This window comes from Mauremys reevesii, linkage group 19 (genome assembly GCF_016161935.1).
Source record: "Mauremys reevesii isolate NIE-2019 linkage group 19, ASM1616193v1, whole genome shotgun sequence".
In the NCBI taxonomy this organism is placed as follows: Eukaryota; Metazoa; Chordata; order Testudines; family Geoemydidae; genus Mauremys; species Mauremys reevesii.
In genome coordinates this window covers 13152351-13165319 of record NC_052641.1, presented here as the reverse complement: position 1 = coordinate 13165319, position 12969 = coordinate 13152351, and the positions used below count along the sequence as shown (strand labels likewise).

The window sequence follows — 12969 nt, the reverse complement described above, 5'->3', positions numbered from 1 at the left end:
AGTGGGGCTGGGCCAGGGCCATGCTCTTTGGGCCAGCCCAGCTCCTGGGGGCCGGCCGCTTGCACAGCTGCCTGTGCACAATGCAATGGAAACCTGAACAGCATCTGCCTCTCCCAGAGAGAGGGCGCGTGGGCCTTGGCAGTTGCAGGCTCCCCCAGGCCACGCTGCAGGTGGTTTGTGACTGGGCCGGGATAAACAAGGAAAAGCTGGAAAGGGGCCTGGGCTGTTTGGTGCCTTTCTGGGGGCCCGTTCCCTGTGCTGCGCAGGGCCAGGAATAATCTCCGCAGGCTCCGGTCAACCCAAGACACATTTTATTTATACATGATCATGGTTACACGGGGTCACTACACATATTTACAGACCAAGGCCAGGCGATGCGGTGGCCTGCCGGTGCCTGGACCCAACCCCGGGGCGGGGGAGGCAGGGCAGGGCCCAGCAGCTGGGCTGCCTCGCCCCCTTGCCCTCGGGCTGTGTCTGGCGCACACATAAATACCCGCTCGGCCAGGCCGAAGGCAGCTCGGCTCCCACGCCGCCTCCGCCCCCCAGCCTGAATGATTTGGGTTGGTACAAAAAGACAAGGTACAGAGCTGACCGCCTTCCGTTAGCAACTGCCGCGCCTCAGCACCGCCGCTGGGTAACCATGCAGGGCTAGCAGGGTATATACAGAAAGGGACGCTGGGTGTGCCACAGCCCAACGGGGCCACGACTGCCTGGCCCTGGGCTTTGTGCCACCGCCCAGCCGGGTGACCGTGGGGAGGGGGGAGCTGACTCCCAGCTTCCTATTTGCTCTCCGGGTGCCCACGCCTTTCCAGCGGCCCAGTGGCATGGCTTTGCTCCAGCGGGGGGGCGACAGGGGAGAGGAATCATTCCCCACTGCCTGCCCAGATCCGCGGGAGTGGGTCCCTGACAAGGAACCAGCCTGGGGTGGAACAAATCCCTCCAGCAGGAAAACCCCGTCTGGCCCCTCCCACTAGCTCTGCCTGGGAGCCTGAGCCCCCCCCTTGCCTGGCTGACTGTGGTCGCGCAGCTGCTGGCCGAGCACCCAGGTGCCACTAGGGGACTTGCTGATTTCAGCTGCCCCACCTGCGACAAGATGGGAGACCGGCAGCGCCTTGACAGGCGGATTGGGGGGAGGGTGCATGTTGGATTGGGTATAAGCAGCTGGCTCCGGAGCTCACTGGCTGCGGCTGAGCCCGGGGAAAGGGCTGGGCTCATGCTGACTTAGATGCTCTGTTGCTCACAGCAGAGCTTGAGTGGACACATCATTCATGGACTGTATCCCACGGCTCTCGCAGCCGGTGATTCTGCAGCTGGGGCCAGGAGAGCTGGAGGGATTGGCAGTGAGCAGGGGCCTTTCACCTCTAGCCTGGGAATTGGGCAGCGGCAGCACAAGCCGAGCCCACTCCTCGACTAGGGGGACCCTGGTGAGGGGAGTTCAGGCCTTACACCCCAGGCAGGCTTTGGTCCCTCTCTTGGGGCAGCCTGCAAAGGGGGCAGGATGGGGGGGGATCCAGGGTGGGCCATCTCTGCATTAGGAAATGGACAGATGCCCCCAGCCCCTCTCAGGTGGCCACTGAACAGCTGCAGGGGAGAGTTAGAGGGATTTTGGGCAGAGAACGACTGGCCTAGAAGTGAGTCTCCCTGGGCCACCCGCTCTCCCTACGTGCTGTCGGCTGGTCCTCATGCTCCTGCTCCCGGCCTGTGGCCTGGCCTGGTACCATGCTGCTGGTACCTTCCTTGGGTTGGCTGGGTCCGTGGGTGGGCATATTGCTCCCCGAAAAGTGCTGCTGTGGCTGCTCCTCTCAGCTGTGCCTGTCCAGCGGAGCAGCCTACGAGGGACGGGCCCCACTGTCTTTTCCCCCCTAGCTGTCCCTGGGTCGGGGAGCTCAGCTGCCTGCGGCTCCGCTGAGGTCCATGGGCGGGAGCTCCCGGGCAGCCCCTCTCTCCCCGAGGGGTGGGGGTTCCGGGTGGCCTGCTGCCTAGGCCATGCTGCTGGTGGAGCAGGGGGTGCTCTGGGTGCTGCCGATGCTGTGATTGGGGCTGCTGCTCTCGGAGGCCGGGGCGTTGGTGGAGACGGGCTGCAGCTTGGCCATGGGGCCTGGAGTATGTTACATGTCAGAAAAAATGGAAAATGTTAGGCAGGCGCCCGCCAGGGGTTGTTATTTCCCCTGCGAGGCCAGAGGGGCTGCTCCCAGCCAGTCAGGGGCTGAGGAGGGAACAGGGAGCATGTGGCGGCTCCTCCTGCCCCTGCCCAATCATGACCCTTTCAGTGCTGAGATAAGCCACTTGCCCCTGTGTTTACACTGGCCCTGGAAGGAAAAGGCCTGAGTGGCCAGAGATAAACCGATCAGCTGGTCCCCGCTGGGACTGGCCGGCCTAGTCAGGAGGGAGAGAAGGCGACAGGCTGCAGGATTTTGTTGTGATACTGGCGCTTTCTGCAGATAAGCTTCCAGGCAAGGCAGACGGAACAACTGCTCTGCCCTTGGGAACAGGAGCGAGGCTCCCGGAGCAGCAGCCGTGAGATCCTCGGACAGAGCCGGGGCCTCACCCCAGCAACAATCATCCTCGCGCCCCGCTGGAGGCCTCGGGAAAAGGGCCGGGTGGACTGTACCAACATGCCAGCATCTTCCCTGGCTCGAGGTGGGATGGGGCTACAGGGCAGATGCACGGGCTGGGGATCTGGCCCGAAGCGTCTCTCGCTGGGCACCAGCACTATAGCACGAAGGCTGCGTCACATCCTGGAGCAGGTACGAGCCTGGAGCAGACCAACAGCTGACCAGCACCTGCCAGCCGAGGAGCCCCCCTGCCCCGCAGCACTCCAAGGAGAGACCCCGGCTCTGGCTGAGCAGACCGAGCTCCCCGCAAAGCCATGGCACTGGGAACCATGCGGTGGGGGTGGGGCAGAGGGAGGGAGACTGGGGTGACGGGAGCAGAGACGAGGCGAAGCAGCAGATACTCACGGGTATGGGAGTAAATGCACCAGAGCGCCGCGGTGAGGAGCGTGCCGATTAAGAACGCTGCGAAGGTGATCCCCACAACTGCTTCTATCCCTAGGCCTGGATCCGCACAGGAGAGAGGAGCATTGAAAGCAATCAGCACGTTTCCCCAGATGGGGGCTCCCCTCTAGCACCCACCCGCCCCTGGCTCCTGCCAAGTTAACACACTGTGGAGCCTTCTCTCTGCCCACAGTCAGGACTTCTCTACTGAATCCCATCCACTGCTGATGGGCCAGCAAGAGACGTCCCTGCCTCCTGCCCCAGAGCCTCCCTTTTCCACGCAGGCACCAGGCCCAGGTGAACCCATGGTGGGTACTGAACTCGGGGGCGATAAGCAGGGCAGGGGTTAGCCCTGCGGGGCGGCTCTGGCTGAAAGGCCTGCGGAAGGAGGTGACGCTCGGTTTGTAAGGGCTCCACTCCCCTAGCAGAGCTGGAGCGGCAGCTCACAGGCTGTGCAATGGTCTGAGCGCAGCCACGTGCCAGTCCCACCAGGCAGGACCAAAGCGTGCCAGTGACCTGAAATTAACCAGTTAAAGGGAGACCGAGAGAGAGCAAAGCAAATGGCTTTTAACTGGCCTTGCCTCCCAGCCCCTCTGCATCAGTCCGACTCTGCCCCTCTGCCGCGGGGGTGTGTGTGTGTGTTTAGAAATGGTCAGAAGCAGGTGTCTCTGCAAGCAGCAGGCTCACAGCCTCTCTCCTGCTGCGCTGCCCTGCGGTCCTGCAAGCTGCTGCATGCTTTGGACATTTGTTCCTCTCCTTAGGCCGTGTCTGTACGAACAGCACTGCAGCGGTGCAGCGGTGCCGATCCAGCTGTGCCACTGCAGCGCGTCGGGTGGAGCAGCTCTGTGCTGACAGGCTCTCCCGGCGCCATAAAATGCACTGAGCACTACCTTGGTGCAGCACTGAAATGCAGCCACCTCTAGGCGTGGGCGTGGCAGCTGCCTGGCAGCGCACAGGAACACTATGCTGATGGTGGATTTTCTGCAGGCGGGTTAACAAGGAATGCCTGGCAGTTGAAACCCACCCAGAGGATTCCAGATGAGGCTGAATGTAGTTAAACTAAACACTAGTGGGGAGGGCGCACCCCTTGGGATCTTTCATGGGCACAGGTATTCAGGACATCAGTGCCTCACCTCCAAAGAGAGCAATGCCAGCAACACAGCCCCCCACGGCCGCCACCTGGGGGCACTGGCTCAATACGGACTCAGAGAAGATTCACACCACCGCTGCCTGCAGCACCCAGCCAAGGAACCATTGCTACGGTCTCTCAGTGCCTTGCACACCCCACCTTGCTCAGGTGGCTGGATGCAGACTGAATGGCAGAGATAGAAACCGGTTTGGTTTGCTAATGGTTCCTGGCCTCCTCTCAGCCACTGATTCCACCCCCCTAGAGGGAGCAGCTCTCTGCTAAGCCCAGCAGCTCCTCCCTGTGGCTGTCTCTGGGCTGCAGCGTTCATTAAACCGCCCGGGGATGTGAGACGTGTGTGTTTGAGAGTGTGATGTGCGGAGCAAATTCCAGTCGGGGCTCGCTGGTGTCAAAAGCCTTTCCTTGCTTTGTTGTGCTGCTGTCCTGGGGGAGCTGAGCAAACAGAGGCAGGAAGAGGGGACCAAGGTGGGAGGAAAGCAGGAAATCATCCATTCTTGGATGGCGCTGAAGATTCATTCCTGCCTGGAAAGGATTCAGCTGGGCAGGAAGCCGGGCCACGCTCCCTCGCATGGCGCGACTGCACAAATAACCGCGATTGGAGACATCAGCAGGACGCCTCCCGCGCGGCTGCTTGGAAGGTTCAGACAGGGGAGACTGGCATGCAAGGAAACTGCTTCTCAGGGGCTGAAGTCACCTGTCCATTATCATCCCCAAGTCTGTGTTTTTCGGACACACCTGCCCCATGCCAGGTGCTGTTCACACGCAGGCACAGCTCCTGCCCCCAGTGAGCTCACCAGCACTCTGCCTTCACACAAAGCTCTGTGCAGCATTGCCAACCCCAAAGCTTCAGAAATCAGGAGCCAGCCCCCCCCCAAACAGTAGGAGATCTTAAAAGTAACACATTCCAGGGTCTTGGCTTTGCCTGCTGGGTCTTGAGATGATAGGAGTCATGCTGTCTAGCTTTTCTCTGCAGCCACCAGGGCCAGAAACGTCCTGGTTTGTAACGAAAGCCGAGCCTGTCACCTCCATCCTATGACTCCAGGAGCTGGAGCTTGAAGACAAACTCTAACCGTCACCCGACTGCATTAAAATGGCAAGGCTTGGCCACACTATATTTGTCTATTAGAGATCAACTCCTCCCGAGAGCTTTTCCCACACACATTCTGATTTCCAGGATTTTGCGGGGAGGATAAAAATGAAGTGGTTGGTACTAAATGCAAACACCAAACTGTACTAATAATGCTTCTACATCCATGCAGCATCCTTCGTTCAGAATGACCCGAAGTCACTTTACAAATGCTAGCGACAGGAATCACTACACACATCAGTGAAATGCAGCTACCTCTGGGGTGAGAGACGGCTGCTGTTTAACAGCTCCACAAGAGTTTGGGACAGGAAGTAAAGGATACTGCATCCAATTGCCACCAGGCTCTTTTGACTGCGTCCTCTCCAAGTTGGACTGTTTCCTATCACACCAAGACAAGTTTACATGGGCTCTGGCTCACATCAGAACTTTGCTTCCCTTCCCCGCCCCCCGCAGCCTGTTATCCTGCGCAGACAACTGGTGCACAGTCACTGTACACAGCTTCCTGTAGGTCAGCGCCTGACCCGGCCGCAACCCCTAGCCCCTCTCTAGGGAGACCGGCTGACACATCGCACGGCTCTGTCACAACAGCCACAGCAGGGAATGCAGATCAAGGAGAAATGACGAGAAGAAAAGCAGAAGGAAGCTGCCAGGAATTTGATAAGAGCGCCCGCAGGACGGCTCCATGGAAAAGCCTGTGTTACGTCTTGGGCTCAGGGCCAGACCGACCCCTCTCCTCCTAGCCCCAACCGGGATGAAGGCATCTCACTTGCTGCAGCCTGGACAAGCCATGCACCCTGCAATGGCCAGTTCTCAGGCTGGCTCCCACCAGCCTCTGGCCTGTGGAGTTCCACGCACGAAGCCTCGTCCGTATCTCACATGCTAGCAAGGCAGCTCTGCCACGTCTCACGGTCATTCAAGTGCCTCCCCTTTCAGAGAGGAACATACTGCACCCTGGGCATTGCTTCCCAGTTACAAGGCGTCCCATCTGCGATCACGCCTTCCCCCACAGCCCATTTCTACAGGTGCAACCACATTTCTCTTTGAACTGGTATTTCTCTCCTGTCTATTCACCCCCGTCCCCATTAACCCAGCTCCCATTCTCCAGCCGAGGGAAGGCGCTAATTCTGCCAGAAGATCCTTCATCGAACTGAAACTCGGCAAGGACTATGGGACACTCTCTGCTCCCACATGTGTGCCTGGACCCCCACCAGGGACAATCTAACGAACGGGCAGGCCGGGCTCTGTGCCGATCCACCCTCACTGTGTGGCTTGGCTCCAGCTCTCAGCTCTGACCCAACGTGACATGACAAGGAGATCGTGAACTCACTGGAAGGTGGAGGTCTGGTGTCCTGCAGCGTCACCTCTAATGTTTCCACGCTGGTGCTGCCCTGTGAGTTTGAGAAAAAACCCAAGAGGGTTAAGATGAGCTGCGCACATCTCTGCCCCGCCCAGCGAGAGAGCCCTGAGTACCGCACGGATCCCCCAGCAGCTGGTCACAAGGCTATAGCAGGAGGGGTGAGCACATGGCATCACCCTGGGAAGAGACCCCCTGGCCTTGTGGCTAAGGTGCAGGCCAGGGAGGCAGGAGACCTGGATTCTATCCCTGGCTCTGCCACAGGAGCAGTGCCCAGGTGACCCAGGGAGGCTCAGTTTCTCCCCCTGTAAATGGGGATACCCGCTCCTGTTTCTAACGTACATTGGGGCTCTTGGGCAGTAGGTGCACTACGCGCCCCTGGCCACGGCTCCGCTGCTCTTGGGAACAAAGAGGCGACGTCACCCCCAGCTTGTGCCCCGTGCGAAGGCTACGGCAGAGGCCCGGAGGCAGGGACACTGAGGCTAGTTTGCGCCCTGCGATCCAGTGCAAACCCCTCTGGGCTCGGCAGGGCGGTGCAGCAAGAGCTAGGCCCCGTTAACCTGCACCCAGCCTTGTGTGTGTGTCGTCTGGTGTCGGGAATGGGAGAGAGCTGCACGTCAGCAGCCAGCCAGCAGGACACGGGAATGGAAGCCCTGGACCCTCCCAGTGGTGCCTCCCTGCCCCCCGGCGAGGGCAGTGGGAACAGCCTCCTCGCTCGACAGACGGCAAAGGGTCCTGGGCCAGGGTCACGCCACCAGGCCTCCTGGGGGTGCCCGTGAAGGAGACGACCCCCCCCACTCACGTTGGAATGCCAGGCCACTCGGCACGACAGGGTGGCGCAAGGAGGAAAGGGTCCTCCCCCAGCCGGGCTGTAGATGAAGCTGAAGCGATGGAGCTCCCGGCCCAGAGTGGCTTCTGTCCGCTCGAGGATGGTCTCTGCTTGGCCGAGTGGCGCAACAGGCTGGATCAGGAGCTGCTGAGGCTCCTCAGCAGCAATCTGCAGAGAACACTCCTTCACCTCCAGGAATGTCTGGGGAATGTCAGCCCGAAACGAGACCTGCAGAGGGGCAGCAGGAGAACAGGAGTTCGGTTAGCAGGTCTCGGGGGTTGTACCTCATCTCCGGATCTGGGCTGGCAGGGAAGGAAGCCAAAGGATCCACCCATGTACCAGCTGAAGACAAGGGGGCAAGCCAGCCCCAGTCCCCAGTCTCCAGTTGATGATGTAGCTTCCTCTTGGGTGAGTACAACCACCCGCAGGCCTGGGTGGGTGCTTCTCCGAGGCATGGGCCCTGGACGCAATGAAGCTCTGTCCGCACTGAGATCAGAACGGGGCTACTCCAATCGCATTTACCCACCACTGGCGTGGCAGAGTTCTGGCAGGGTTTCTGTCACCAGCACAGACAGCAATCCTCCTCCTCCACGTCAAAGGCGTGGGCGTTAGGGGATCTGCCAAACAATGCTGGGTGCAGGCAGTGCGTGTACCATGAAAAGCAGAGAGAGCAGGAGGTGGGCCAGATGCTGGAGACCTTAGCCACCACCATGCCATGGACACCAACCTTGGGTACCTACCTCCCAAGGAATCTGCAGAGGCTACCTGCTCCCCACGGCACCGGGGGGTGCTCCAGGGGAAGGCTGTGGTCTGGCTGCAGGACAGTGAGAGAGGGGAAGATGCTGCTGAGTCAGGGGCGCTCCACGCTCAGTGACCACAGGACAGCTGAACCCCACACTGGTGAGCTTTCCTCAGGGTAAGAGACTTTGCTTTCGTGCTACAAGCATCACCCCTGGGGATTAAGGCTTTGTTGACTGCACAACATTGTTTTTGCCTGCCGAGTTAGTCCACTGCCTTACGCTTGGGTTTCTAACATGGCTTCAGTAATTCCCTGTCTGGGCCAGTGTACCAGAACCCACACTGCAACTGCAGCGTTTAATGTGCAGCTGTAGCTGGCCTGGATCTGATCCCTCTGCTCAGACAGCGCTGGGCTGTAAGGGCCGGATCCAACGACTGCCCTTGTTCTCTGGGCTTTGGGTCAGGCTGATGACAGCCACATGGCCGGCAGAGCTTGCACAGCCTGGGTTTGTGGACAACCCTTCATCTGACTGATAAACGGTCAGAAAATCTACAGTCCGAATTCCTGAGCCAGAAGCGTTTGAGCAGGAAGCTATGACCACATGAAGAGGCTGGAGCCACCTTGTTTGGGAAAAGTGATTAGCCCTGATAGACACTGACCCCTAAACCTGATTTGTGGACGGAGAGGGAGGGGCCAGCCCGAACCATCTGGAATCAGAGAACCAGTTCCCTGCCAATTGTCTGACACGCACTGTGTATCCTGGCGCAAAGAGAACAGCGGAGAGGAAAGCAAGTTATTTACCTGCCCCCAGCCGGAAGGCCCCGATGAGCTATCAGCACCCGTCACCAAGGCCCAAATGCTTACAGACAGGATGTGGAAACAAGAGAGACACCAAGCCAACGGCTCTGTTTCTGGCAGAGCCTTCTGACATGATCCAGGTTGCTCAGTGATATGTTATCATCTTTACTCTCACAAAACATTCTACTAAGACCTAGGCCTGAGTCATCCGAGACCCGATTATCATAGAAGTGTAGGACTGGACGGGACCTTGATAGGTCATTGATTCTAGGCCAGTCCCCTGCACTCAATGTGCTAAACCCTTTACAACCCTGTACCTGCCTAACTGGGGCAAGGTACCGTACCTTGTATATACCCGCAGGCATAGTCTGACTGGGGTCATTCTGTGGCACAGTCTGTCTCCATCTAACACAGCGACACTCTCTAGCCGGGGGAATGTCTCCACCCTCAGCCAAGGTGCATTGTGGTTTGTGCAGCCAGACCCCCGCGAGCACAACTGAAAACAGCAGCGTAGATGCAGCGGTGTGGGCTTCAGCACGGGCTGTGCAAGCGCACCAGGGTACGTACGCGTGCTGCTCGCCTGCACCGAAGCTAGTGCTGCCACGTCTACATGGCTACTTTGGGCTGGGCTGGCACGGGTCTGCCGGCACGGCACTCCCCCCTCGCACTGGAGGGCGGGTTGTCCCAAATGCTCTTGTGTCTGTAGGAAGCCAGAGGCCAATGCCTCTAACGCTTGGTTTTAAGCCCAGACAGTGAGTGCTGGCCTGGGCCTCTCTCAGCCAAAGCCTGCCACGCCGGGGGAATCATTCGAGAAGGGCCGCAAATGACTTGTAGTCGCAACGCTCCTCTGGGATTTCTAGGGCTAAGAGGCTCCTGCATTAACTCCCCTTTCCCAAGGCATCCCTCACTCCACGGACACAGCAGGGAACAAACACACCAAGGTACAGGGATGGGCTAGGCAAAGCCACTCTCCAAGTGGCCTGGAGCCTTCTAGCTGCTCGCCCGGCTTCATGAACTCAGCCCAGCCAAGCCTGGCGCCAGCCGGGCCCAGCAAAGGCGGGAGAGGTGCCCAGTACCTGGATGTAAGCAGCTTTGTTGACTTCCAGCAGGGTGGTAGAAGGCCACTTGAAGTCCTGGGTCCGGTAAAGCTGCAAACGGAGCTCCAGTGGCAGGCTGCACTCGAACGGCACCTGCGAGAGAAGGAGACAGGGCTGAGCTCCAGGCTGCTGTCGCTCTGACAGGGTTTCCACAGGGCACTGGGAGCTCACAGGTGCTGGTGCAGCCTGGTGTATTGGGATTTGCGCTGACGGACCATGAGCACCACTGCAGAAATCTAAGCTCCCAGAGCCAGCCCTTAGGCCTGGCACTGATGGGCACCTTAGGAATACCTCAGAAGAGGGCAGATTATTTCAGTGACAACTGATATCTCCACACACACACCTCGGTGCTTTTTCCTGATGCAGCGTCCCACAGGGCTACAACCTTAATTCCCACCCCCCCACCCCCCGCAACAGTCATGCCAGAAACTCAGACATCTGGCTCCTAGTCTCACCTTTGACCTCTCTCTGGCTATTCAAGAGTGAGTGTCTGTGTAGTGCAGTTTGTTGAGAACTTATTGTGTATTTGGTTCATTGTAATCAGGGGAATCCTGCTCCATGGTGAGAGATGTGGAAGCAGAGAAGTGAGGGTGAAATTGCCATCGCCCCAGGGGTGATCTGGTCCCTCCCTGCTTTGTCCTGGCCAGTGACTCAAGGAATGGGGCTCCCGGAACCTGCCTGAGACAGTTCCTGCCTCTCCTTGCTTCACTTGCTCCAGGTCCCACATCCTGAGGAACCCTTGGGCAGGCCAACCTGGCAATCAGCGGGGAGCCGGGGTAGGTGGCAGCCAGCTACAAGTTTCCAGTTTGCCAGCTCCTGAGCCAGTGGTGACGATTGGGGGGTCCTGTCTGCTTTCGTGCGTGGTGGAAGGCCTGTATGTGTGCGGATCCCTAGGTGTCAGCGGGGTGGTGTCACTACAAGAAGGATGTGGAAAAATTGGAGAGAGTCCAGCGGAGGGCAACAAAAATGATTAGGGGGCTGGAGCACATGATTTATGAGGAGAGGCTGAGGGAAGTGGGATTATTTAGTCTGCAGAAGAGACGAATGAGGGGGGATTTGATAGCTGCTTTCAATTATCTGAAGCGGGGGGATTCCAAAGAGGATGGAGCTCGGCTGTTCTCAGCGGTAGCAGATGACAGAACAAGGAGTAATGGTCTCAAGTTGCAATGGGGGAGGTTTAGGTTGGACATTAGGAAAAACAATTTCACTAGGATGGTGAAGCACTGGAATGGGTTACCTAGGGAGGTAGTGGAATCTCCATCCTTAGAGGTTTTTAAGGTCAGGCTTGACAAAGCCCTGGCTGGGATGATTTAGTTGGGATTGGTCCTGCTTTGAGCAGGGGTTGGACTAAATGACCTCCTGAGGTCCCTTCCAACCCTGAGATTCTATGATTCTGTGATTCTATGTCTCTGCCAGGCCAGAGACAACAGCAAGTGATCAACATTCAACCATCGCCTTGCAAAGGCGAACACCTCGGGACAATGGGTTTGGTCTAGCTGGCTCCTCTTGTCTGAAGGGAGGGGGTTTGAGAGGAATGGAAGTTACCGGGAAGAGAACGAAAGAAGCAGGAGCCTCTAAAGGGACTCACCCTGGGGGAATGGGGAGCGACTAGGAGAGAGTTTGCACCAGATTAAGATGAAGGGTGGGAGGCTGCGGCAGGGGCGGGGTAGGCAAAGGGTGGCAGCCCTGGCCTGCCAGAACACAGGTGATCCCCCAAGGCCCACAGGAGCAGGCCGAGCTAGGGAGGGACATGGCGTTTAGGGTGTTTTATTGTTTTGGATGCGCCTGTGATTTGCATGATCCAAGGCAAAAAGCCTGCCAGTGCTGGGCTGGCAATGTGTGTGCGTGTTGACTGTGTCACAACTGCATGCCCCTGAGAGAGAGAAACTGTAAACCCAAAGCTTCACGCCTTTACGGTGAAGTTCTGGAAGAGGGGTGTGTTTAATTACCGGGGTCAGGGCCGTGCCCAGAGCGGTTAGGCAGCTGGATAATGGGTTCCAGCCCCCAGACGGGGCTGCCAGACACAGGGTCTGCGGTCTGAGAGCATGCCTAGGGACCCCGAGATTGGGGCAGTGGCTGGACTCCATTCAGGGTCCAAGGGCTTGAAACACTGGGGATCCAGAACAGCAGGGGCTCAGATTCCCCTTGCAGCAGTCCTGACGAGTGGCTGGAAGGGGGCACTCGCTGGGATCTGTGACACCAGTCAGTCCCCAGGATGGTAGAAATCTGTACGGCCCCTGGAACAGGGCTGCTCTCTGCTGCACCACTAGAACTCAGCCGTCTCAATCACTTGTAGCTTTCACTTCCCCTCCGGCAGGTTTTGTTGTCAATCCCCTATCAGGGCGGGAGGAAGGAAGACTATTCCCTAGTCACCTGGATTTCTCTGGGGCAGTGGGGAGGAGCAAAGCGTGAATGAAAGAAAGAAAAGAAGGAAAGAATCCTCCCGAATCACAGCCTGGGACTCCGGCTGTCCGGAGGAAACGCTCCAGCCCCGTTTCTCCTCTCGGAAACAGCTTGGAGACTTGGAGATTAAAAAACAAGCAACTCCTCTTACCTCAACTTTCTCCAGCGATGAAGCCAGTGTCAGGATCAGCTGGGAACACAAAGAGAACGGAAAGAACGTGAGACTCTGGTGAATGGCTCACTGAATTGATGCAGCAGATAGTGCGCTGGCTCCTGGTTCCCGAAGAGCATCTCTCAAAGGTGGGAGCCAATCATTTGGGGTAGAAAAGGATGAAAAGTCCAGAAGATGGTGTGGTTTCTAGCCACTGGGTTCACTGTGCAGCTTTGCATGCTGGGACTTGCAGTCTCCGCACGCCGCCTCTGTATTAAAGACAAAAATGGCAGCTGCGGCCTACTTGTCTGCAAGTTCGGGTGTTGCTATTGCAAGGTCCTGAGCAGCCTCAAGCTCCAACAAAGCTA

General features: G+C 58.2%; 1 protein-coding gene across 2 annotated transcripts in view; it reads right to left on the bottom strand.

Moving 5' to 3' along the window:
- Positions 1-305: 305 nt before the first annotated feature.
- Positions 306-12969, bottom strand: part of ENG (endoglin) — a 56461-nt gene continuing 43797 nt past the window's right edge. For both annotated transcript variants that reach the window (XM_039506444.1, XM_039506445.1), the window contains 6 exons: positions 12602-12640; positions 10027-10140; positions 7387-7641; positions 6558-6618; positions 2961-3056; positions 306-2098 (listed from right to left, as the gene is read on the bottom strand). In XM_039506444.1, coding sequence (XP_039362378.1) covers positions 1980-2098; positions 2961-3056; positions 6558-6618; positions 7387-7641; positions 10027-10140; positions 12602-12640 — 684 coding nt within the window. In that variant the 3' untranslated portion in view covers positions 306-1979. The remainder of the gene's footprint in view (positions 2099-2960; positions 3057-6557; positions 6619-7386; positions 7642-10026; positions 10141-12601; positions 12641-12969) is intronic.